General features: G+C 40.3%; 1 protein-coding gene across 2 annotated transcripts; it reads right to left on the reverse strand.

Annotated features, from left to right (window-relative positions):
• Positions 1-1,079: 1,079 nt before the first annotated feature.
• XIRP1 (xin actin binding repeat containing 1) lies at positions 1,080-26,986 on the reverse strand. Of its 2 annotated transcripts, XM_088446427.1 has the most exons (4): positions 26,898-26,986; positions 15,361-15,473; positions 12,368-12,450; positions 1,080-9,649 (listed from the first exon to the last, which is right to left on the reverse strand). In XM_088446427.1, the coding sequence occupies exon 4, from the start codon at positions 9,647-9,649 to the stop codon at positions 2,552-2,554; it is 7,098 nt and encodes a 2,365-aa protein (XP_088302553.1). In that variant the 5' UTR covers positions 12,368-12,450; positions 15,361-15,473; positions 26,898-26,986; the 3' UTR covers positions 1,080-2,551. The 2 variants fall into 2 exon arrangements, with proteins under 2 accessions (XP_088302553.1, XP_088302554.1); XM_088446428.1 differs by lacking the exon at positions 15,361-15,473.

Below are 26,986 nucleotides of genomic sequence, written 5' to 3' on the forward strand. Positions count from 1 at the left end.
ATATGAAATGTAAGGCATAGAACTTAGTAGACATGTCATGTTTGGTATCATACTGACACCCTGTTTAATTCCAGATATCTGAATCTATCAGCGAAGGAGTCGCATCTTGCGTTCGGTGGTTATGGATTATAGGGAATTATTGGTTAGAATATGTAGTTTGTATGTAGTGTTATCTCATCTGGAGGGATGGACCATATCCCTGTTGTCACCATATGAACTGTCCTATGACCTGCATCGTACCAGAATGACAAGAACAAGAACCAAAGGAATTATGCCAGCTCGTTCCTATTGTGTTGTCCACTCTCTGTAAGATATATATTCAAGCGCTCTCAGTCCTGTAGTCAGTCATCTTCTTTCTTTCTTATGATGGAGGCTTCACTTTTGATGCCGGGAATCTGGATTCAGAGCGCTTGTGTATGTATTGGCTGTACCTTTTGTATTTAATTGTCTTTGCGCTAATTGTGATAGATCAAAGCGTGTAACTTACTTTTTGTTGCAATAAGAACTTTTTTTGCTTTGGAACTACAATTAAAGTCTGGAAAGCAATTATTTCTGTTTAGCGATATTGAGGTATTCATACCAGTGATGCGACACACAACCCCAGTGATGACGGGCCGACATATCAGACGGTCCATACACACTCGCTGATCTGGTGCCCGACTGCCGGATATGCTGGCCCCCACCACAGAGCGCTGCATGGGATCGTCAGCCGCATTGCCTGATTTTACTGCATGTACAAGAGATCAGGTGATGAGGCTGACGACCTCACAGGAGCGCGCACTACATGATGTAGTGCATACACACTGCACGATATTAACGATTTGACGTTCTGATGAAGAAAAAGTTTCAGGACTCTGAAATACATGTTTGGAATATAACCTTTTCACATAATTTGGGAGTGCCGCCTAATTCTTTACCAAAGGAACCTTGGACTTTGCATTGTTTTGGGAAGTCACCCCTCTGCTGACCATCTTGTCTGGAGTGCTAGGCCATATTGCACACATAATGACTGGGCATGGGTCTTGGATCCATTAAAGGTTCCTCAGGTCAATCGGAGTAGACAAAATAACGACAACATGTTTAATGCAAATATGTGTGTTTATTATGCAACAATAAAAATGCAGACATTGTCACAGACAGTGATGCATAAGGGATATAAAAGAATTTAGTGAGGAAAGTAATGCTATGGTAAATCATGTTCCTATAAATGTAAATGAATAAAACTCTACAAAAATCATACAAAAATCTTAGAATAGGATAAAGTGAAGACAAATATCATGTTATTGAGTGTTTTGTTCTAAAATTGTCATTTCTCTTAAGGAGGATTTTTATTCCACAAGTCACAGAGCCGCAGTCCTTTTTTTTTTTTAAATAAAAAATTTTGGGCCTGATTCAGAGTTGCGAGCAGTTCCAGTAACTGGTGCGTATGTCTGTGGAGTCAATGCAGCGATCTTATGCAAATGCTACTTACAGCCTTCCCCTCGTGTACTAGCATTCACCTGAGTGAGCAAGCACTGAGACGCCCACTTTCAGTATCTGGGCTATAACACCACCGGTGATTCTTGCCGCATCACCATCAGTGCACCATCGTGCACACCGTCAACACTTGCACCAGCCCTATGGCAGGTACCGTGTCTCCATCTGAACAAGGCCTCTGTGGCTGTGCGTCTAAGAACGTCTAAGAACATAGTCTCTTTCACGCAACAGATTTTTTTTGTGCTTAGTTCAGGCCACCTCCCAGTCCCCACCCAGGGACGCCATGGTTTTCCCTTGCCATTTCTGATACCATCGGTCCCGTATGCAACAGCGCATTTGTGCACACAGTCAGGGTAATGCATGCGTTAACGTGCACATCTGAATGAGGCCCTATGTGTGCAGATTTTACCCTATGTACACCATTGCATGGAGTAAGATGGGATTCTATAAATAGAACCCTGTGTATGGTGGATAACATTACAATAACAATACATAGCTGAAGAAAGGACTACTTCCCTTCTCCCGAGTGTCATTCCAAGGAATGTGCTTTGACAATAGAAATTTACATTTTGTCCATAAGGAACTGCACTTTGAGCTTGTGACTACTCCTATAGAAACATCTATACGGTATTGATAAAATCCAGGATTGGCATCATTTACTCAGAAGAAGCAAAGACAATGAAAAAAATTAGTTATTGTCCCCAAAAGATGGATGACATCTACTAAGACGTGTTCAGAGTCCTCTTAAGTTCATTCTTTCACATTAATTGCTTAAAAGACAACATTAAGATGGCATCCAGCTCGCTCTCTGCATAACAGCCTTTTCAAACAGAATATATGTACAATAAATTCTATCTTACACTAATTGTTGTGTTTCTTCATTTCATTGATCAAACTGCATGTAATACACATTGCTTTTCTCTAATATTCCTAATGGCTGTATATGGACCAGAACCTCATCAGTGGGTACCAATTGTCCAGATCAAGTCAAATATCCTAATCTCGTAGTCATGCATATTGCTGCCAGTAATATCCGGTTTAGAAACAATGTGTTTTTGGGCTCTTTACTAAAACATTATTTTTTGGCTGGTTTGGAATTTCCAAAAGTAACGAATACAACCCCAGTCTCATTTGCTTTGCTGCTGGAGTTTTCCACTGATGATACCAAATGTCTCCTAAGAAGAGGAGAAGCAGTCACTTCATAACGTGGTGGAGCAGATACAAACTGAAAGGTTGAGGAACTCTGAGTGTCCGATTGTTTTGTAACTGTGGTAGATGTTTTGGACCTTATAGTTTTGTTGCCATACTGATCGGATTCTTCATATTTTTCAGTCACAATAGTTGTTCCAATAACTTTGGGACTATCAGGTCCAGTTTTCAACTCAAGAACACTTTTTTGCCGCTGAGAATTGGGACTTGATGGTGAGTTGGGGTACACACTTTGATCATGAACTGCAGCAATGCCGAGTAACTCGGCTGAAGCGCATCGCCCGTTGTCACATGAAGTACTCCATTGGTTGTAAGGATCTGAGCACTCTTGTGGATTTAGTCCCTTCTGTCCATTACCAGTCAGGCCTTGTTTGTGATTACTTAGCAAATTTTGAGACGTGTGTTCATTTTGGTTTGAAATCGCAGCTGAAGGTAAACAGTTACCATTCTGTTGTGTTGGTTTTCTGGCAGCAGATTCTATGGTAATGAACGATGGGGATGTAGGAGAAAGGCGACTGGAAGTACTGGCCACCTCCAGTTCTGTTTTCTTATTCTCTGTTGTTTCTTGATTATTCACTGCGTCACTATACTTCTGTTCAAAAAGTTGAGTTGGTTTCTCGGGTTTTGCTTTACTGGAAACAATGCTAATTTTTCTGATGTTATTGGTTGCAGTAGATGTTCCAAGAGACTCACGGAAGAGACAAGAAAGACCTGCAATGTCAGAATCTGATTTTAAATTTGAAACGGAGAAGAGTGCTTTCTTAATCGTTTCTTCGATATCTAACAGTCTTGCCAATGTCTGCTCTTTCAAGTGTTTGATTTCAGCACTTGCCTTTTCTAGGTCCTCGAAGGCAAGTTCTACAGATGATACACTTTCTGCTTCCTCCTTTAGCGGCTCCAGTTTGTCATCTTTGTGGCTTTCCTTCTGCTTCTGAAGAGGGGTCGCTCTTTCTTTAGTGCTTCCCATCCAATCCGGAACAGTCTCAAATAAACCCCTCATGGACTTCACATCCACGTTTTTAGTCTCTTCTTCTAATTCTTTTACTTTTTTCAAAATCATCTGAAGCTCGTCTTGTTTTCTCAAATTCTCAAAAATATCGGTTGCTGCCTTAAGATTGTCTTTCATTATTTCATCCCTGTGTACCGATAATCTTTTGCGCCTTTCATCTTCCGTTTCCCTTTTCTTCTTGACTCTCATGACCACGCCCGTGCTAATATTGGGATTAAAACTGTTTCTGGATTCTGTCACAGTGACAACTGGCTTCATTGGTGCTTCCTCTTTACTATTTAAATTTTGGCACAATGCCTTTTTATACATATATTCTTCTGCCATTTGCCTCTCTTGTGCTAATGGTGCTGTGCAAGTCTTTAAGTCATTGGTTGGTGTAGTACGACATTCACTTAAGGAGTCTTCTTGGTTTTTAGTGGCTTGGATTGTCCATTCGTCCTGGGAAGTTTGATTTTCAGAGGTAACCATACGCCTTTCATTGCATATCACATGGGCATTGTGAATAAGCATTTCTTTTTCAGATTTTCCAGTCGTGTTGGCAGATGGGTAAATGTAAGTTGGTTTAGGTGCGGCATCATGTGTAGATGGGACCTGTATGGACATGTTGTCTGGATCTGTTAGTGTTTTATAATGCTTTTCATCAGTTGGAGTCATAGGATTAGAAGATGGGGATGATGGTAAGGTCATGGGAGTCTTAGCTTTGTGCCGTGGAGGGGGACCTGTACTTGGTAGCAAGTGCTTTGGTTTTGGGGGCAGGGCTGGCTTTTGTCTTTGTGGCATTTGGGATGTGCTTAAAGCAGGGGTCTTCTCTAGAAGCTTTTCACTTGCCTCTGCTACAGAATCAGGAGTCAATGCTGCAGGATCATTCACCTTTGTAGAGTCATCTTTTGTTGCTTCTACATGACTTGTGTTTGGAGGTTGGCATCTTTCTTGCACAGTCACAGCAGCTGGAGAAGGAGGAGAGTCATTATCAAAAGGTTGAACTGACTTTACCATAGCCTGATCTTTCAACTGCTGCTCATCAGTTTTCCTTTTACATGCCACGTAAGACTGCCCTGCGTTCCTGTATATCATGGCTGCTTTAAAGTCACCCTTTGATACATTTACGTTAGACTTTTGGAGAGATTGAAGGGCAGATGTTAAATTACCTCTTACAACTTCTTCCTTTTCTACTTCTTTCTGCTCTGTTGAAGCACACTGCAGTGCTCTGATCGCTCCCTTTACATCTCCCCTGACAATATCCTGATCTCTTTCTTCTTGCTCTACTTGTGTTTTATATTCACAGTCAACAAAGGGATTTAAATAGTTTTTTGCTTGTTTGGGGAACTCAACACCATCTTTTATACTGCTATTTTCTGCCCTAGATATCTGATTACGCTCCTGTGTAGCTTTCTCCTCCTCAGAAACACTGACCTGTTTGGTGGACGTCGTAGATTTCTGAAGACTTGCATAAGATGACTGTGTGTCTTGAACTTTGGTCATGACACTGGTTGTATGCTTGGCATTGGCATGTTCTTGATATAATTTAGCTTGAACTGGTTTCACAGTGTTTCCTTGTGCTTCCATACTGGAAAGTTGAATTTCCTGGGTACTTTTCTGCATCTTGCATTGTGCCTGTTGTTGAATGCTCTTAGCTTCGGCTGTGGCTTGTTTTAGATCCAACAGTGCAGCTTGTAAATCAGTGCTACTGGCAGAATTGCTCTGAACCATACTAGAGGTGGGACTTCCAACGTGACACTCTTTAAGAAATGTAGAGCTCTCCTGTTCTCCAGATGTCTGTTTGCTGGCTGTGGATTTCTGTAATGTAGTGTTGCTTTGCATTGTGTTACTCACAGTGATGTCCTTTTTTTCTACTTTGCATCCAAGTGAAGCTTTCTGGGTCTTTGTGTCTATTGTAGTATCAACCACAATGCAGCCTTTCACATTTAATTGAGGCTGTAAGGGATGGAGCACAGGGTTGGAAGTAACATACACACATTCTGAACCTGTGCTGCTTTGGTTAACTGGCTGTTTATGCTGTTCCTTTTTTAACTCTACACCTACAGGTTCGCTCTGAAAAAGTGTAAGAGCTTCTATTTCTGATTCTGCTTGGAGACTTTTCAAGTATCCTAAATCTCCTTTTTCAATGCAGCTTTTGTACAAATGGACATTTCCTTTCTCATTTTGCTCACGTGTTACTGAGACCTTTGGTTTGCTTTCTTGGCTGCAAGCGAGGAGACTTCCAATTGTAGATTTGACATCCCCTTTGACAGTATCATCATGAGCCACACTAAATGTACAGTATGATGATATTGAATAGATAATAATTTTCACAGAACCTGTTGCAGATTCCTCCATTATAATACCAGTCTTCATGCAATCATCTTCATTTGACAATATTCTGAAAACTTTAGCTATGTCATCTGTGACATATTCTTCTTCCTGACCTGCTGACTGAACTAGATCCAATAGATTCAGCTTGGTTATATTAAGTTGTCCACTACTGTTTTCTTCCACCAGTAGACTGTGGGGTTCGACATCAGCTCTGTGGAGTAGCTGTAATAATATTCTTTGCAAGTTGCCACCCACAGTTTCTTCCTTTTGAATGTCAGCAGTTGTCTGTGTCGATAAGTGATACTTTATCATGTTTACAGTCTTACCATTGATATTTTCTATGACAATTCCTGCATGCTGAATTATGTGGCAGGAAAAGAAGGCGTTAAGGGTATCTTTTACATTTATTTCTCTTTGTTCAATGCTAGCTGAGTGCTTATGGTCAAATTCATCTAGAGCTGTGCTTTCAAATAGCCAAGTGGTGCTTTTCACATTAGCCTTGGGAATATCTTCCATGGTTTCAGGAGTGGCTGGTCTTTCAGTATCTTTCAAGCTATCTAGTGGTTGAGACTCAAATAACCAAGTGCATCTCTTAACATCTCCTTTTTGATTATCTTCCCTTTGAACTTTTATAATACCACAATGCTCTTGATCCTCTCCTTTTAAACAATCAATAGGTTGATTTTCAAAGAGCCACGTTGAAGTCCTAACATTTCCCTTTTGTACATCACTGACACTAACCAGCCTGACATACTTCTTCTGGTTCACTTGTTGTGATTCAAATAGCTGCTTGTTTAGCTGGATATCACCCTTTTGAATATTGTCAACAGTTCTCCTGATGTTCTTTCCAATATCGGTGATAGAATCCAATGGTTCTGTCTCAAATCTCCACCGTGCAGCCTTGACACAGCCTTTCTCGATATCTTCTTGTGTCACAGCTCTGATGACAAAAACTTCCTCATCCTTATTGATTCTGTCAAGAGGTTTTGTTTCAAACAGCCATTTTGCACCACTCACATCCCCTTTCTGAATTTCCTCCTTCTTTACTGATGTGACCTCATGATAGTCCCCTCCTTGGTCTTGGATAGCATATAGGGGCTTGGTTTCAAAAAGCATAGTACAGGACTTCATGTCTCCTCTGGTGAGAGATTCTTGGACTTTGCTGATGTCTTTACTTTGGGATTCCTGGTGGATTTGATCCAATGAATATGTTTCAAATATAAATTTTTTCCCTCCAACATCCCCACCTTGTATCGTGTTTTCGGGGGGTACTTCTTGAAAACTTTCCTTGTTTATTTTCATAGAGTCCATTGCACAGTTTTCAAAAAGCCAAGTGAATTTATTTACAGAACCAGCCTGTATGTTTTCTTCTGTTGTAATATCTGCTTTCGATACACACTCTTTTGGTTTAGATTCAAAAATCTCCTTCACCCTGGAGACTTCACCTGATTGGATTTCAACTCTGCTTGAATACCTAATCATCTTTTTTAATTCGCTAGTAGAGGAAATGCTGTCCAAAGGTTCAGTCTCAAAAAGGTGTTTGGTAGTTTTTACATTAACACCTTCCAAATTATCTTGAGAAGCAATGTTCATTTTTATATAATGTTCTTCTGAGTCTCTTATGGAATCTAATGGTTGGCTTTCGAACATCCAAGTGTAAGATTTAACATTACCTTGAACAAGAGTTTCCTTTTCTTGGCTTTTCTCAGATTTATCATATAACATGTCAATAGGTTGGGTTTCAAACAGCCATCGACAATTCTTAACATCACCTTTTTGTAAGACTTCTTTCTGAGTTGTGCACGTTTCGTTCTTTTCTTGATGAATGACATCAACAGGTTGCGTTTCAAAGAGCCACCTGGCTGTTGCCACATCACCAGATACAACCTCTTGCTTTGTAATTCCTTTAATGATATCCACTTTGTGAATACTGTCATTACATTGATCTAATGGTTTTGTTTCAAACATCCATTGGTAATTTTTCACATCTCCACTTATTACTTGTTCCCGACTGACAGATGTGACTTCGTGGTAATTGCCCAAACTGTCTTCGATAGCATAAAGCGGTATGGTTTCAAACAAAGTTTGATTTGCCTTTACACTCCCCAACTTTATGTCATCTTGTTTAGAGACATGAACACTCCTGTTGTTTTTAATGCTATCCAAGGGAAGTGTTTCAAACAGGTTTTTAAATAACTTCACATCTCCCTTTACAATTTCTTTTGCATCTATCTCATATTGTTCTCTTGATTCATCTTCTTTGTTGGACAATCTATCTAATGAACATGTCTCAAAAATGTGTTTCCTTTGTTTAACATCCCCCTTTTCTTCGTTTAATAGCTCAACCTTTTTTAACTGACCAACTTCAAAATTGCCTTTGAGTGTTTCCATTGGTTGTGTTTCAAATAGCCACAGAGTGGACTTCACGTCACCAGAAAGTACATCTTCAGTAGTGATTCTACTGCTGTTGTTACTGTTAATGGAGTCAAGAGATTGCTGGTCAAATATACTACTTTGCTTGCTCACATCTACTCCTTGGACAGTGTCCACAGATGCCTGGAATATTCCTTCTTCTATGTGTTCTTTTATTGTGTCCAAGGGTTGAGTTTCAAATATCCATTTGGCTGCATTCACACCCCCCTTTGCTATCTCTTCCAAAGAAATGCCTCTAATAAGCTGAATATTTGAGGTATCCTTGTGAATGGTGTCCAAAGGCTGAGTTTCAAACAACCATCTTGATGTATTTACACTATTGCTCTGTGTTTCCTCTCTACAAATAGATTTAATTTCATGGATATTTCCAGTTGTATCTCTAATCGCACACAGAGGCTCAGTCTGAAAAAGTTTTATGGTTTTGCTCACATCTCCCTTCAGTTCTTGAATTTCAGATTTAAGCTGCAGAATGCTATGTTCTTCCACAGAGTTACAGCGGCCAACTTCATCTAAAGATTGAGTCTCAAAGAGGACTTTGGTGCCCTTCACATCACCTTTTTCAATAGGATCTTTCAAAACTGCTTCCTGAATGTCTGTGTCCTCAGGATAGGTTTTATTTAATGAATGAAGGGGCTGTGTTTCAAATAACCACAAAGCTGTCTTCACATCACCTTTTGTTTGATCATTTCCAAGCACTGCAGAGGAGGACCTGTTGCCATCAATGCATGTCTGGCCTTGAAATATACGAGATGTATTTTTAACATTGCCACCAAGTACATCCTCTTCTTCAGTCAGTTTTCTACTACCTTGGTGTTCACCAATGCTATCCAAATTCCAGTTCTCAAAGATCCAACGCATGGATTGTACCTCACCAGGTAGCACTGCATCCAGATTGACTGAACCTAGTTGATTAGGTTCATCAGTACTTAACAATTCAGAAATGTCTGTTGTCACAACATGCTCCAAATTCTTCCTTAGTTCTGGATGCATGTGGCGATAAAGTCTTTTTAACTCATTTACTTGCCGCTGCTCATAGAACTTGGAAAATGATTCTTTTGGGGGCGGTGGAGGCATAAAACTTTGTTCTTGTGTTCCAGTTACTGTCATTGATGGATGTGATGATTCCGGAGGAGGTGGTAAAGGTAGATCAGCTTCAATCCTTTTTTCATTATTAGCAGCCTTAGATAACTTCATGACGTTGTCTGCCATCTTAAGGAGTAAATAACAGTGTTTTAAGACCTTTTCCAATTCTTGAAGCAATAACTTAGTACTTACAATACACATTGGGGACGATTCAATTTAGTGCAATTTGAATAGCACCGGGAAGAAGTTCCCACAGCTATTCAACTGAATGGGCTGTGCTCTGCACATAGTCGGGAGATGCCGGCTACTGCGCCTTAAGCTGGGTGTGCCGGCCGTGATGCTGTTAGCACATGCGCTAAGCCGGAAACCAGCATTGCGACCCTAGTTTAGTCAGATTTCTGCTCGCACCTTAGGAGGGCATGAGCAGAAATCATCTAGTCGGGAGTTTACAGCACAGTCAATTGAGTAGCTCTGGGAACTCCTTCCCGAAGCTATTTAACATTGCAATGAATTGAATCGTCTCCATGTATTGCTGATGCATTTTTGTTTCAGCACAGAAAAAAAAGTTCTGCCCCATCATAAATGAATACTGCTCACATGAACACTCAAATATTATTGACAACATTACTTAATTTAAAAATAATAATAATAATAATAATAATAATATTAATAATGCCTCTTTAATGTAATAATAATATTGTTTGCTTAATAACATTATACACTAATTTGGACCCCCATAATATAATTATAAAATTATTTTTCCTACCTAAAAGGTAATTATTTTTATCTAGAGATTTGTAGTATACGCTAGTTAACAATATTGAGATTCATTAATTAAAAGTAAATACAGCTTTGCAGCTTGGCAATACCATGCTACACTGCAGGATGGGCAAATTTTAAATGTGAAATAGCGAAGAAGGCATGGGGAGCCACCTCAACCCTAAGGAGTCCATTCATCATCACTTAATTTTAGACATGTGCGGGTTCGGTTTTACATGGATTTACTCTTTTCGCCAAAATTACCGCAAGTTTGGACTAGTTCAGATTTATTTTATTGGCTATCCAAAACACGTGATAGCCAGTAGCCAGTAAAATGCAGTTTTTAAGATCCGAACATATCCGAGTAAATCCGAGTAAAACTGAACCCGCACATCTCTACTTAATTTCTACAAAAGCAGGTGAAAATTATAATTTTCGCCTACTTTTGTAGAAATTAAGTATTGGGACCATTCATTATAAAGGTAACGCAGGAGATATCACTGATATCTCCTGCTTACCTTTCAGCCCCGATCTGTCCCGCAGTCCCCATACTCGCGTATGGGAAAATAAATTCATCAAGCTCCGAAAATACAATATTTTCAGAGCTTGACTGCAGCAGTATTCGCCATCTTAAGATGATGTTTTCTCCCGCACCCCTGCTACCTCCCTATGTGAAGAAGCCGGGTTGCGCAGAGGGATCCTCTCGGACGCTGGAGCTTTGTGTGCCTGCTGAAGACCAGTTCATGCATATGCACGAGCACCGCAGAGCCAGAGTGTGCAGTGCTAAGTTTCATAGCTACGGAAGCAGCAGTGAAGGACATCGTGGAGACAGGTGATTTTCGGGTCAGCTGTCTCTGCACCAGAGCAATGTTGAATTGCTCCAGTGAATTTGTGTCCACTGCTAATGCTTGCAGCGAGTTAGATACTTAATTATTGGGGGCCGCCAGGTTAATAATGAATGGACCAATAAATCACAGAAATAGCATAGTGCTGCCCAGTGTTTGTGTGATATGTGCAAGAGAAGCTGGAATTCATTGCATACAAAAAAAGAGAAATGCAAAAATGTCTACTCTATCTGGGGTTTGTCATAAATCTAAATGGGGTCCGTAGTATTTAAAGTGCACCTGTTATCTAAAATGGAAGCAGGCATTTTATAGGCTGAACCGTTATTGATGAGTATGCTGCCTACTTTGAATTTACTGGAAACCATTTATATTGTAATGTTTAGAGATTTCATGCTGTAGGAACATCGTTAAAATATGCAATTCACAAGCCTCAGCCATTCCATTCACTATCACTGCATAACAAGGCAGGTGGAGCAGACTTAATTGCGTATTCTGTGTCTTTATAAAAATACTACTAATAAACGTAAAAAGAGATTTCTCTTTAAGAGCTTCTAGTAGCAAATCAAGAGCTTGAGGAGCTGAATATATTTAATCCAAGATAAGGCTTTGTTGGTGGGGGCAGTTTTTACACATTTGTAACTAAAAAAACACAACAACCAGACTGACTGACAGGTTTTCAATTACTGCTTATCGCAGCAATAAGAAAATCTGATATAATCGAAATGTATAATAAATATATTTCCAAAGTAGCTAAATGAGACTCAGCTGCCCAGCAAAACTGGATAGCAGTAGTAATAGTAGATTTATCACTTTGCCAGGCCAGTCTTGTTGAATCTATGACCCGGCTTGCCGGTTCACACATATGCAGTGGAATTAGAAGCCCTGACTCAAAAATAGCATTACTAAATATATAAACAATATTTTTTTTACAATTTACAATTTTTTCATAACATTCCAATTTGAAAAATTGCTTTATTAAAATAAACAAAAAATGTTTCATTGAATATTTCCTGCTATCGCCAACCTGACAAGGAATATTATGGCGTCACTTGGACCTCTGCAATCTTTGTTAATTATGACAGCAAGTCCGTAGCACCTGTTAGATAAGGAGAAGCCCTATCTCCAGTGAAAACACTGAATTCACTGTGATCTTTAACTTCCATTTCTGCATGTTAGCAAATTGATGCAATACAGGCTGCTCCACATATGCAGTGGTTACATCAGATAAACACGATCCTACCTTCTCTGTCCAGGGAGCGTGTGTATACGGCTGCCCTCACTCGTCCTCCTTATTGTCTCTAGGATCTCTCTAGTATCTAGGATCTGTAAGCAAAGATTATATTAGCAGACAATCATAACCTCTTACTGTAAAGAATTAATTATAACAGTCTATTCATTTCTCTTCTCTTTCACTCTAACTGACACTACAATTGTTGCTGCATATTAATGAATAGACAATTAGTGGTCTATTTACTAGCCAATCAGCTTCTAACTGTCATGTCACAGGCTGTGTTTGAAAAATGACAGTTAGGAGCTGGTTTGCTGGAACTTTATCTCCGTCCACTTTATCTCCATCAAAGGCTTAGTAAACAGACACCACAATCTTTCCTTGTTCAGTAACTACTATAATAGCCTCCAAATTGCAGGCATCAGTGACTTCCCTGCGAGTCTGGCCGATGTTTTAAAGTAGCAATCATTTAAAAGGCAAAACCAGGTTGGTTTTGCCTTCTAAATGATTGCTACTTTAAAACAACAGCCAGAGTCCAGACTCCCTGAGAAGTGGCGGATACCTGGAATTCGCAGGCTGTTACATTTACCCCTTAGTGTGGATATTGTACTATTCATGCGTTGTAAATGTTCCTTATGATGTGATTCTGAGGTGGATAGAATACTGTAAAGTGAGCAGCACTATAGATAAGAGATGAAGACAGTGGGGGTCATTCAGACCCACTCGTGAGCGGCAGTACGCTCGCAAGCAGGTCGATGTTCCCCCACTGCGCATGCGCACAACGGAGGGAGTTCCGTTGTGCGCATACGCGAGACCCGGCGAGCGACGGGCTCTCCATCGCTCCGGGTCTCGCACCAAAGGGGGCGTGCTGTCGATGTTGATTGACAGCACGCCCCCTTTGGTGGGCGTGCCGGGGGCGTGGCTGCCAGACGGAGGCATTCCCATGGGAACGCCTACCGTCTGAAGCCGGCCCCACTGACATCAGTAATGATAGAGCCAAAATCACTCCTGGGCTTGCAGAAGCGAGACTCTACCGCAGGGTTCTGTTCAAAGACCATCGCAACTATCATCATGGACGCTCGCTATAGCTGTGGGTGGTCACCCACAGCTATACGAGCGTCCAGGAGGACGCTCCATTTTCATGGAGGAGGGCCCTGATTCAGAGCGAGCGCTCTGGTCAGAGCGTTCAGCTCTGAATCAGGCCCAGTGCCCTCTAGTGAAATGTGTTTTTAAAACCACCTGTGGTCTTAAAACAGATTAACCCCCATGAAATTACACCATTCTTATACTCTACTGAGAACACTGATGCTGTGGACCCTGCTGATATTGTGAATTTATACATACTTAAGCTGGGTACACACTACACAATTCATCATATGATATATCGTTCTGATACGGATCGGAACGATATATATTGTAAACATTCTATATTGTAAACATCCTGTATTGGTTTCCTATCCAGTGGAGCTCTGACAATACTGAATCTTGTGACACCCGAGATAAATACAGACTGCACATGAATAGAGTTTTTCATGACATCCTTTATGTCAGATCACATATTATTATTATTACGCATGTCACAATTTGCGATATAAGGATAAATATAATAGCCTCCAAATTGCAGGCATCAGTGACTTCCCTGCGAGTCTTGCCGATGTTTTAAAGTAGCATTCATTTAAGTAGCAAATCATTTAAAAAGCAAAACCAGCAGTGCGCAAGCGCTAGCCCCGAAGCAAGTGACAAATTCACTCGCTCCGGGGCTCACTACAAAAGTTTTTGTAGGCGGGGAGGGGGGTTGGCTGGACAAACGGAGGTGTTCCTGAAGGAATGCCTGCCATTTGTAGGCGGCCCTACTGACATCAGCAGTGATGTCAGTAGGTAGCTTCCTGCTCTGTTAGAGCAGGAAGCTACCTGGGGTTTGCGGGAAATGAGACCTGCCCCCAGTGGCGTAAGTTCATACCAGACCCCCGGAGGCAAGTTATAATTTGGTGCCCCCCCCCCCCCCTGTCACAGTGTGCAATTGACACTGTGAAATGTGCATGCAGACAAGCTATAGATAGATGAAGGCAGCAGCTGATGCTCTGACATGGATCTCTCCACTAGTGTATGGTGGCTTCTCAGGTGCCGGGAAGGAGTGCCATGTATTAGGTGGCCATGATGTTACACTCTGGGTGCACAGTTACTGCCCTAAGATGGGAGGATATGTTGTGGACAATGGAGGAGGTGCCCCCTTCAGACCTGGAGCCCGGGCGGCAGGCGCCTCCGTTGTCTCCCATAGTTCTGCCCCTGCCCGACCCCAAGGGTCTCGTCGCAAGCCCCAATGGTCACGATAGTCTCGACCATCGCGACCATCACCTGTTCACTCGCTAAAGCTGTGGGTGGTCACCCACAGTTTAGCAAGCGGCCAGGAGGACGGATTTTAAAGAAGAAGCGGCCGCCCTCATTCAGAGCGAGCGCTCGCATTTTGCTAGCGACTCTGAATGAGGTCCATTGTACTATTCATGCGTTGTAAATGTTCATTATGATGTGATTCTGAGGTGGATAGAATACTGTGAAGTGAGCAGCACTATAGATAAGAGATGAAGACAGTGCTTTCTAGTGAAATGTGTTCTTAAAACACATGTGGTCTTAAAACAGATTATTCCCCATGAAATGACACCATTCCTTATACTCTACTGAGAACACTTATGTTGTGGACCCTGATGATATTGTGAATTTATACATACTTAAGCTGGGTACACACTATATAATTCATCGTATGATATATCGTTCCGATGCGTATTGGAACGATATATATTGTAAACATTCTATATTGTAAAGATCCTGTATTGGTTTCCTATCCGGTGGAGCTCTGGCAATACTGATTCCTATGACACCCGAGATAAATACAGACTGCACATGAATAGAGTTTTTCATGACATCCTTTATGTCAGATCATTGCTGGATTAGAATGGAAAGTACATAAAAATAACTTGGAAGAGGAATTTAGAGAATGAAATACTTACTGTGTTTGTATCTTTGGTACTATCTACAATAGACTGCAGCTGTCTTTAAGAGTATGACGATAGTTCCTCACAGACAGTTATTCCTCTGGTATGTCTATGACGGCTTTCCTTATCTAAAACATGACATCAAACTGCTTAGTGGAACATTATATTCCTTGCTGTCAGAAATAAGATCAGCTTAAACATAACAGGCCAATATGTATGTGCCGCAACACAACAATACCTTCAGTAGCAGTTCAGATGCATATAAAAAAATATATAAAATAAAAAAAAATGTATAAACTATTAATAAAAGAGAAAATATGGCATTAAGTGATGAATCTGCCAGCCCAGTAATTGTGCAGTCTTAGACCTGATCCCTCCTGATAAATAAAGTGCGTTGTTTGAGGTTTTAGGGCCTATTCATGGGGTAACCTATTTATCAAGTATTTTGTTGGTATTTGTACATGCAATACCTGTCCTGTTAATGCCATGTTAGGTTTACATTAACAAAACATAGAAGACAGAAAACATACTGGGGGAGGTGCCGTGGAGTAAACTGACATTATACAACCTATACCTACTATATGCTATTGCTTTTATATGTAAAAATGACAAAAGGAAAACCCTTTTGATATATATTTTTATTCTGTGCTACCAGCAATGGGCGAAGTGGGGTATGAACTCTGGCATTGCCTTTGAATTATGCATTTAACCTCCTAGCCCCATAGGGGATGGCAGGAAAATGTAGGACTGCCGTACGTTCGCTCTTTGCGGTCTGTTGACGCCTCTATGTCTGAATGAGCGAACAAAAAATGCGAACGTAATTTTGAAAAAAACGCCCCCTGGCCGCTCCAGGAATGATGATGTTCGTCCATGTAAGATGATGTTTAGCCTCTTTCTGAGTTCCGTTTTTTTGGAGGGAAAAATCCGAACTCAACGTGCAAACTCGAACCTATCCGAGCCTGCACATCCCTAGATTAAAGTAACACTTGAAAGACTTTTAGTAGCTTTCAGTAACTAAAGGTTGCTACGATTTTAAAGGCCACTAAGTTAGTTTGGATTAAGCAAATTAGGTGCAAATCTCAGTACGGTATGTATGAGCCAAAAACCATTGTTGTTTATGATGGAAGGTAAATTCCAGTTGGAAGGTTAGTGCATCTGACTATGTATAGTATGGTAATTTTCGACAGCACTGGTAGTGCCCCACCTTCTTATTGAGTGTTGTCTCTGAGGGTATCACAGCCCCAGGGGCATAACTAGGTATTTGAAGGCCCCATAGCAAAAGTTGATAAGGGCCCCTATGTACCACCAATTGTGAAAAATGCATATGACACATGTAACTTTGACAAGGAAATTGGGCCCCTCACAGCTCTGGGCCCCATAGAACCTGCACCCCTTGCACCTATGAGATATATATATATATATATATATATATATATACGCCCATGCCCAGCCCAATTTATTTATATATAGTAGAAGTACATTTTTCATGCTTTGCTTATTATAGTACTCTTAAATTCGATATAACGGATAAAAGGTTTTTTAAAAATAAATATATACCTGTATATATTTTTTTTTCTCCAGAATATTATAGATAAATGGGGAGTTTATTATTATTTTCTGCAAATGTCTCTACTACAAAGTGCTTCTCTTTAGTTGGAAATAATTTAAAAGAATAACAAATTCACCATGCTGTTGTTAACTACTTCACATTGTGATGCTGATTCTGAGTTAGGAACAAAGCAAAAAAGCAAAGGCCCCCATAAACTAGCGACAGACTTCCGCAATTCCCGATCCCCAGATGCCTGGTTAGGGCATTAGTGAAATCAAACATGATGAATTTCACTATATAGATGAAAACATGATTATGATCAGAAAATCTGCATTCTTTCAAAGGATCGGCGATCATTGATGGCCGCCAGTCAACATTTCTAAACGGTGGATCGGCGGTTTTGGCTCGATCAGGGGGTCGGTGAAATGGCAGGCGTATCAGGCCCTTAACTTTGCACCTTGCTAAAACCATGTTACCCTACAGGTGGGGAGATGTGTAATGTGCAGAGGAGAGTAATGGTGCGTACACACGGTATGATAAAAATGCACGATATGAACGATAACGATATCGACCATATCGTTATCATTAAGATCGTTAATTATTTGGTGCCTACCAACCCACAAACAACCAGCGATGCACTGGCACGTATGGACGATAACGATATCGACCATCGCCCGTGCATTCAGGCCAACCTGGTCGATATCGACCAGGATACATAGGGACCCGCGATCGCTTGCCCGTCATTGGTGGTGTGGTGGATGAACGATAGCGATCATCCAGCACACCGGGATGGTGCAGGACAATCAATCAGTGATATCGTTATCGCTGACTGATCATACCGTGTGTACGCACCGCTAGATTTGAGAAAAGGTCAAAAGTCTAAACTGAAGTCTAAATTGCAGTATAAAAAATTAAGCTGACCAGTAGATGAGAGCTACAATTTGTGTGCTACATGCAAAAGCAGACAGTATTTATCATGCATGCAAAAACAATAAATATATGGGCACCCCTTGTATTGCAATATAAATTGTTTTTGTGTGATTTTTTTTTTTTGTAATAAACTGATGTGTTAATCCATTAATAGTGCCTGCATTATATCCATCTGCATTATATCATTGGGCAGTCTGTTATTTTAGTTCAGCCAGCTTGTCCTGCACACATTCCACCAATAGCTAAACAAATTTAGAACAATTCTTTATCACCATCCACAAGATAAGCTGGCCTAAAATAAGCAGCATGTGTCTTTAAAATATTTTAAATATGCATTTCCCCAGCCTGGGTAATGACAGGATGCTCTGCACTGGAGAAACAACAGAGTTACCTCTGAATTCTACTCACTTCATTATAACTGTTCTTGCAGATCTAAAATACAGAATCCCAATGCGTTGTCTGACCCAAAAAATGATTTGATATAAAAAAAAAGCATAAACCAGAGATTATTGAATGTACTGCATCTGTGGCCACTCTTCTTATTATGTATGTATGGAGGTAATAACCAGATGCAGGCAATGTGCTTTACAGAGGCTGGTGAACTAGAAGTCCCTGCATGTCCTGTCAGCCCGAGGCTGATCTGGCTGAGTAACAACAGCTGTACTGCTGCAGGTCAGACTCAAGGTCCACCTACTGTATGAGTATATATATATATTAGTGTTATTCAGGTGCAGACAATTTGTGACTCAACAACAAAACCACTGTTCTAACTTATATAAATATATATCATGGAGACCTTTTACACTAAACAGTAATTGTACAGTAGAAGTTTGAGTGAAATAATGCAAAAACAGTGTAACGTGATGTTATTTGCAAAGTGAAATTATTACTATACATCCTGGAAATATATCTACAATTAAAAATATAGTTGGTGGTTTTCCCTAAATTTTACTATCCCTTCAGTGTAATGCTAAGAATTTCTGTGAGAGACACACACCCACCTGTACAGAGCCATCATGGTCTTGTGTTTTTGTAGAGTGTCTAGGAACACCAACAGTGGTGCCCTGCCTGTGTCCATAACACAAAGTGCAAGCTCAGCACCAGCACACACAGGCTGGGCAACCAGAACTTGTCTGCAGTCACCTCCTGTAATCCCCATCTGAGTGACTGGACACAATGCAGCTCTGCCAGTTCCATGTTATTACTACACCCAGTGTAAGCTCTATGCCTCTGCCAGCCCGAGAACAATGTTATGTGTATCATATGTAGGCTATTAACTCTGATAGAAAGTACTGGTGGGGGGGAACATGGTGTAATTACTTTCTTAGTACACAATACTCTTCTAGATATTCCCAACATTTTCTTTAAATGTATATAATAATTATAATAATAATAATAATAATAATAATAGTAATAATAATAATTTATTATTATTATTATTATTATTATTATTATTATTATTATTCAAGGAATACACTAGGGACATACAATTAGCCATGATCCCCTTAGCCTTGAATCTGCTCCTGGCATTAATAAGTATAAGTAACATATTACCTTAAATATATTATTTGACTAATAGCATTTATTGATTTGTCAAACATACAGTATATACCCTTTCATCAGTGTATAAATTGTATACATTTTTATAAACTATGTGTTTGTGACTTTTTAAAACCACATTTATTTTTACATTTTCTTTCTTTATTGACATGTTTTCCCCCTCATTAGGTAAGTCACAACTTATTCTGGGTTCCGTAAAAGCAAGTGTAAAAACATGCAAGAGCAGGTTCCTAGAGATCATTGGCACCTAGGATCATCTTACAACAGGGGTGGGCAATAAGAGGGGGTCGTTAATTGCCCACCCATATCTTACAGCATGTTAGCATATGCTCCTACATTTCTGTTATATCTGGAGAGAAGTGATGATGTCACTGGATTCTTATATGAAATGGAACTGCAGCCACACACTGCATACACACGTTCTGTACAGAATGTATTGGTGATCTAATGACTTGGAACTCCTACAAACACATCCCAGCTGATGTACACAAAGCACAGACTGTCAATGCCCTGATCAGGAGAGAAGGTGGTGCAAACCTCACCAGGCAGATAAAGACATTTATACAGATGAGTCCTCATACATCTGGCCTCAATACACCATGCAATGTGACTTGCCTGGCGTGAGTGAGCCGCCAGGTCCCGTGCTACTCTGATATCGTTGGGCGTCTTTTTTCAACAAAAATGCATCCAAGTCGCAATGTGATACAACTATGGCGCTAACAAAGTCTCACTGTACCTGGCGCGCAGAGAGGTGCTTTTTAGGTCGACTGCAACAAAGATGTATAAAGAAAAGAGTGGTTTAATAGAGGAGGGGGTCCGTGTGAGGGCCCCTCCTCTCTCGCCGGCGCATGTCTCGAGTAGACTCTGGGACTGTGCTAGAGTCTATTGCTCATGTGCTGATCTCTAGGAAAATGGCACCAACAGCATTTTCCCTGTGATTTCAGTATTGTGCATGCACAGATCTTCGACAAAATGGTTCCCAGTGATTTCTGTGAAGCCCGCAGAGAGGTAACTATCATGAATGAATGCAGAGTGCGCAGTGTATGCCCAGCCGGAAGCAGGGGTCAATGTGCAGCACTGTACACCCTGCGCCCATGAGGTCTGCTAACCTCTCAGACTTCCTGTGTTGTCCACCAGAACCCATTTAGTTAGAATATCTTGAATTATATGTATGAAAAATAAAAAAAATTGAAGATGTTTTAGTGCTAAAGGTGACAGTTTGCCAATATGTGAGCTGGGTGTAATGTGCCTGGCAGTAAGTGATGAATGCAGAGCGGCTGTACACATCCTCCCTCATACTGAATGACAATATCTGCACTGACAAAGGGCCCAGTAATCTCTGGCGCCTCTGATGAGGCCAGTCTTGTGGAATTCTCATAGATGGCTAGGCACTCATAATAGCTGGATAAGAAAGCAGCGTGTCTGTCTAATCTATGAGACTTTATAATGGTGACAGATCCAATTCATGGTCGTAAAACATTTTGTAGGGATGCCTGTAAACCACTGTTACAGATGCAACACATAAATGAGTCCTACAGTGTTTGTATCTGACGCGCAGGACTTCTACTACAAAACTGAAAATGATTCAATCGCATTTGGAAAGATTTATATTTCTTATGGTGTCTGATCATGGGCCTGATTCAGACTTGGGAATAGAGAGAGATATCTCTCTCAACTGATCATCTTGGTAAAACCATGCTGCACTGCAGGTGGGACAGATTTAAAATGTGCAGAGAGATTTAGATTTGGGAGGAGTGTTTCCAACTGACATCTATATTGTAGAGTAATAATAAAGCCTTGCAGTATTTGTGGGCTACATGCAAAATCAGCCAGTATTTACCCCACATGTAAAAAAATGTATGTATTTACACCCCTTGCATTGCAATATGGTTTGTTCAGGTTCACAGTTGAGAGAGATATCTCACTCTATTCCCAACTCTGAATCAGGCCCCATGTGTATAGTGGCCTTTGGAGTCAGCCATAGTGTCACTTTAAACTCCCAAAAGTCTTGACCAATGTTTGCTTCTTTTTTTTTAGTTTAGTGACGCATGTTTTTGTCATTTTGTACTACTTTCTTTCTATACAAAATATGTTTTACAAGATATTGAAAAAACAAAAAAACCTTAGTATTGAACAGCAATCGCCAAATTTCCTCCCAGTACCTTTCAATTTCTGGGTTATTTACTAAAATGAAGGTTTTTTAAATTGGAGATGTTGCTCATAGCAACCAATCATTTCATATCTAGCACCTTCTAGAATATAATAGCTACAATCTGATTTGTTGCTATGGGCAACTTCTAAAAACCTGCACTTTAGTAAATATGGGTGGGTGTCTGTCTATGGGGCATCTACATTATTGTCAGTTTATTGAAAAACATGCGACAAATCGCCATTTCGACATCTTTCGTTGCTTTTCAGAGAGATATTGAAGTTAAAGATTGCAATTTTACTGCAGTTCAGAACTGATGGCAGTGAGTGGCTTGTCAATTTTATCAAGCTCTGAAAATACTATTTTTCTGAGCTTACAGGCTTTAGATGACTTTGGCTTCTTTCCACAGTCGACATGTCAGAGAGGGATCTTTCCAGATTCCTCCCCTGTGACCCTACAGCTCCTCCTTTGCACCTCCATCGACCATGGCTAGCCTTAGCAGCAACAAAGATATATATAGTAATCTTCCGCAATTATATAGATCTTCCTTAATTTAATAGCCTGGACTAATCGTAAAAAAATTTTTTATTAACAACTCATAAGTTAAATAATACTTTTATGGAAATCATGGCAAGGAGTATGTTAAAACAGTAGTAAATACGAAATGGGAATGTTACCCAATACTCTTACTTGTGTCATGGACACTCAAAATAAATGTTAATTAATAATAATCTAGCTGTATGATAATATTAATAAACTGCCTGTATGATAATAATTGATAATAAACTGGCTGTATACACATGATGAAAACATAGTGATGTATTTCGCAATTGCAAGAGACTGAGTTGTGGGGTCTTCACCAGGACAGCGGTTGGAAAGACATTGATAAATACTGCATAATTACATTCTTTGTGACGTATAATGAGGGGAAATATATCAATATTAATAAATAGGCCCCTATATATTATACCAGGGTTTCTGAACTCCAGTCCTCAAGTATTAAGCCGGGTACACATTACCTGACATGCCAATCCGACGCCCGATGGTCTGATGGAACGATATATCGGGCAGGCAGTACACACTGCACGATCCGGTGTGTCCAACTGCCCGATACATCGTTCACCTGCACCATTCACCTTTATGGCGTTGTCTGCTGGGTCGCACCATCTGCCGTGCATGCACCCCCGATGGAACGACCCCATTGCTGTCACTGTTAGGATATTCTATTGTTAAATCATATGTTCAAAAGATATCATATATTGCATGCTAATTCTTATGATGCTGTGTAAACTTGCTGGAGGGTGAATAGAGGGGGAAAAGTGGGCATAATTCTGAAAAATGTGACCCTGTCTATGTTTTGCCCAAATGCTATCCTCATCCTCAGAGAAACAATCACTGGTATGGCCATATGACCACCACAATGGGTCTATCCCGCCATCATGTATGGGCTGCTTTGATTTGCATACTCAGTGATTCAGCATAATTTTACAGTAAAACAATACAATTAATTGCATTTAAATATATCACAGCTCACCAGGTCATGTGAGAAAATACAGTGCAGTGTTTTAAGGCAAGAGATGCAAGGCAAGGTTTAGCAGAAGGGGGAAGCAATCGGGAAGCCGACTGCCTAAATACCGGCAGCCGGCTTCCCGACTGTCTTATCCTGGCATGGGTGAAATGCCGGGCGTCTAGATGTAGACGCCCGCATTTCCCCGATGCCGGGAGACCGGCGCCTGGCATCACGATCGTAGTGATGCCGGGTGCCGCGAGCGGACAGCCGCGGAGGGGAGGGTTAGGTTTAGGGCTCCCGGGGGGGACTTAGGGTTAGGCCCCCCCCCCGGGAGGGTTAGGGTTAGGCTAGGGGGAGGGAGGGTTAGGCACCCCTGGGGGGGACTTAGAGTTAGGCACCCCCCCGGGGGACTTAGGTTAAGGCAGCGGGGAAAGGGGTGGTTAGGGTTAGGCACTTAGAGGGGGGATTAAGGTTAGGCACTTGGGGGGGAAGTTAGGGTTAGGTACCCCTAAGGAGAGTTAGGGTTAGGGGGGTTAGGTTAGCAGATACTTACCTAGCCACGATCGGGATTTCCAGCGCTGTCGAGCTTCCGCTGCTTCGCACTCTGCTCCTGTCGGGCTGCCGCTGACGGGAATCGAACCGCCGGCCGTGTGGCCGGTGGTATATCATACCCATTCCGCAGAAGGACACCCTGGTCGTTGCAAGGCATAATGGGCCTCCTTCATTACTAAATGAATATATCAATTATTGTGTAGTTTATAGCCATTATCAGTGGAAAATTAATATTTGAATTTGCATAGGTTTATTAAATATTGTACATGTTTCAATAACAGGAGATCCGGGCTCTTACAGGCCCATCAGATGGACATGTTGCATCTCATGTATTTGTACTTTCCATAAATGTCTGTCATCTCTCTATTAGTCTTCATGCTTTATTTGAGAAAGGTTTATGGGAGTTTACCAAATCCCCTACTGGCCTGGCTTGCTATGTTGACAACAAAAAAAGCCAGAGTTATGTTGCCTCCCGCCTAGTGACAACTGGTGTCTAAGATGATGGAAGTAAAATAGAGCATACTATATTTTAGTCTTTGCAGAATTATGTCTAACCCTGGAATGTGGGGATGTATTCTAAGAACAGTGCTGCGGGGAGTGCAGCTGTCATGAGGCTCCAGGAAGTGGCCTCTTCTCCCACGAGGCATCTGTCCTTAGCAGGTCCCTCTTCTTCAGGGAAACATCTCAGGCATTTTAAACAGAGCTTTATGTGATTGCCCCCAATTCTGTATTTACCGCACCAATGCCAACTTTAAATCAGTAAGTATCCACAGACATGAAAGATGACCTAAAATATATCCTATGTAGGCATGGGAGAGACATAATGTATGATGCTGAAAACTGTAAATAACTGTACGTGGGGCTCTATATTATAAGATGTAATTGTGGGGCCACTGCAAACATATATCTAAACTAGAAAAAGTCAGTGTCTTTAGTGAAATGTGAAGGGCGAGAGTGAAATGTCATTATACTAAGTAATTTTATTCCTATGACTTTATGTTCCCATTGTTTTTATTCCTTTTAGGTCTACATCCCGAGACTCTCCAGCTGTACTATAAGTCCCAGCATCCTCAGGCTTGTAATACCACAACAGTTGTTATGTTTGTAACCTCTAGTGTAAAGGTCCCTCACGTCTCCTATTTCAATTTATGTTCCTGTATTGTAATCAACAGGTGGTTTTTACTTTGTCTCCCTTATTGTACTGGGTTGTAGAACATACTGTTTTGGTGCTTTATAACAAAAAAAGACATCATACTGTATATTTTGTATAATTTCACTAACGTTTAATTTCCCTATTTTATCCACTTTCCTACTACCTGTCATAATTCCTTCCCACTTACCATGTTGTCTTACTGTATGTCTTTCCAGTACTGTCTGATGCTATAGTCTCTACTTTCCTTTTTCATCGCTTCCTCCTGAGATCTACCCAACACTCTGCTAGTATTTATTACAGCTAGAACTAGTGCAGTACTTTTAAGAAGGGACACTTGGAATGTAATATGTAACACAGTAACTGAGTCTGTGCATGATCTGTAAATAGTGATTCAGGGGTATTTACTGTATGTAATCCATAGCGCGCAATCAGAGCGCATGTCTAGAGAATGAAAACTTGTAAGAGAAAGATATTTTACCCCAGTGCCAGTGATGGTGTGTGATTAACTCCCCTTCTTGTGTACAATGGCAGCATACCCACTGGAAGTATTGCCAAACTTCCAACATAAACAGAGATTAAAAACAAGAATAGTAGGCGGCGCCCATGAACACAATTCAAGGATTGTAATATAAATTAATCTTTAATATAAGATCATATACCTGATTTTAAATAAACATGCAAAAACATGAAAAAAACTCCCGGGAGTATAAAATTCTATACACAGTATCTCTTAGGATCAAATGTAATATGTAACACAATAACTGAGTCTGTGCATGATCTGTAAATAGTGATTCAGGGGTATTTACTGTATGTAATCCATAGTGCCCAATCAGAGCACATGTCTAGAGAATGAAAACTGTCTGGGCAGCACAGATGGTGTAATGGTTAGCATTACTGCCTCACAGTACTAAGTTCATGGGTTCGATTCCCCCTATGGTCCTAACTGTGTGGAGTTTGTATATTCTCCCTGTGTTTGCGTGCATTTCCTCCCACACTCCAAAAATATACTGGTAGGTTAATTGGTCCCAACAAAACTTAACCCTAGTCTGTATGTGTGTGTACAAGTGGTAGGGAATATAGATGGTAAGCTCCACTGGGGCAGGGACAGATGTGAATGGCCAAATCTCTGTAAAGCGCTGTGGAATGTGCGTGCGCTATATAAATAACTGGTAATAAATAATAAATAAATATCATCTTATTGGTTGTTGTTATTGAACACAACGGTGTATCTATGAGCATTTAACTAAATGTTCTCTGCTACCAGCTAATCTTATGACATTACTTCCATCTGAAATTATCAATTTGCATTTTGTGATGGAAATATCATATTTGTAATATCTAAATTTTTTTTATTTCCATTACTATTTTATTATTATATCATATTACTATTATTACCCTAGTTTGACTCATTTATTTTTTTTAATGCAGTGGACCATCTCTTGTCCACTGTTACAGCAGGCAGGACATAAGTAGATGGTTGCATAGTAAGGTAATTGACAGCTATTATTTTATTTCTGGGAGAAATCAATATATTGGCAGTATTTTTTATTTATTAAAAATTGGTTATCATACACATTTTGTAACCCTTTTAAAGTTGTACTTTATAATAGGAATTGTTTAAAACACTACAGTTCATCATTAATTCCCAATAAAATAGTTTGTCTTTGTACTGAAGAGCAAAACACAATACCCTGCAATAAGTACCACATAACCCACATCCATACGTTCTATCTTAGCATATACTTTCATATGTAATAATATTCTGCCTCTTCTTCCGACTGGATGATCTTGACCCTTGTTATGAACTATATCAACTATAAATTTTTCCAAAACAGGCAAAAATATAATTAAATAAATAAATAAATAAATAAAAAATGCCTAATAAGCAAAAGTAGCCCCAAACAATAAGCCAAAAGAACAACTAGTAGATTATCTAAACAATGTTGTAACTATATAATAACTAAACAGAGTCTTCTAAAGACAGCAATTATATGGTCAGTTATTTTAATTTAAAAGTCTTGAATGCTATATAGAATATACTGAAATACAAATGTAACAATGTGGATAACACAATTAGATAATATAATGTTCTGCATATTCCTATTAAACATCAGTGAAATATGAATATAGTAAAGCTTTGTGGACTTACATGAAAGGTGTGGTTCCAGATAATGGTGAATGGAAAGTCCCCGAGAGTGTTGGTCAGTTCCCCTGTTTCCCTAGCAGGGCCTGCTTCCC

The sequence above is a fragment of the Taudactylus pleione genome, unplaced genomic scaffold (assembly GCF_031769625.1).
Source record: "Taudactylus pleione unplaced genomic scaffold, aTauple2 ptg000398l, whole genome shotgun sequence".
Taxonomy (NCBI): Eukaryota; Metazoa; Chordata; class Amphibia; order Anura; family Myobatrachidae; genus Taudactylus; species Taudactylus pleione.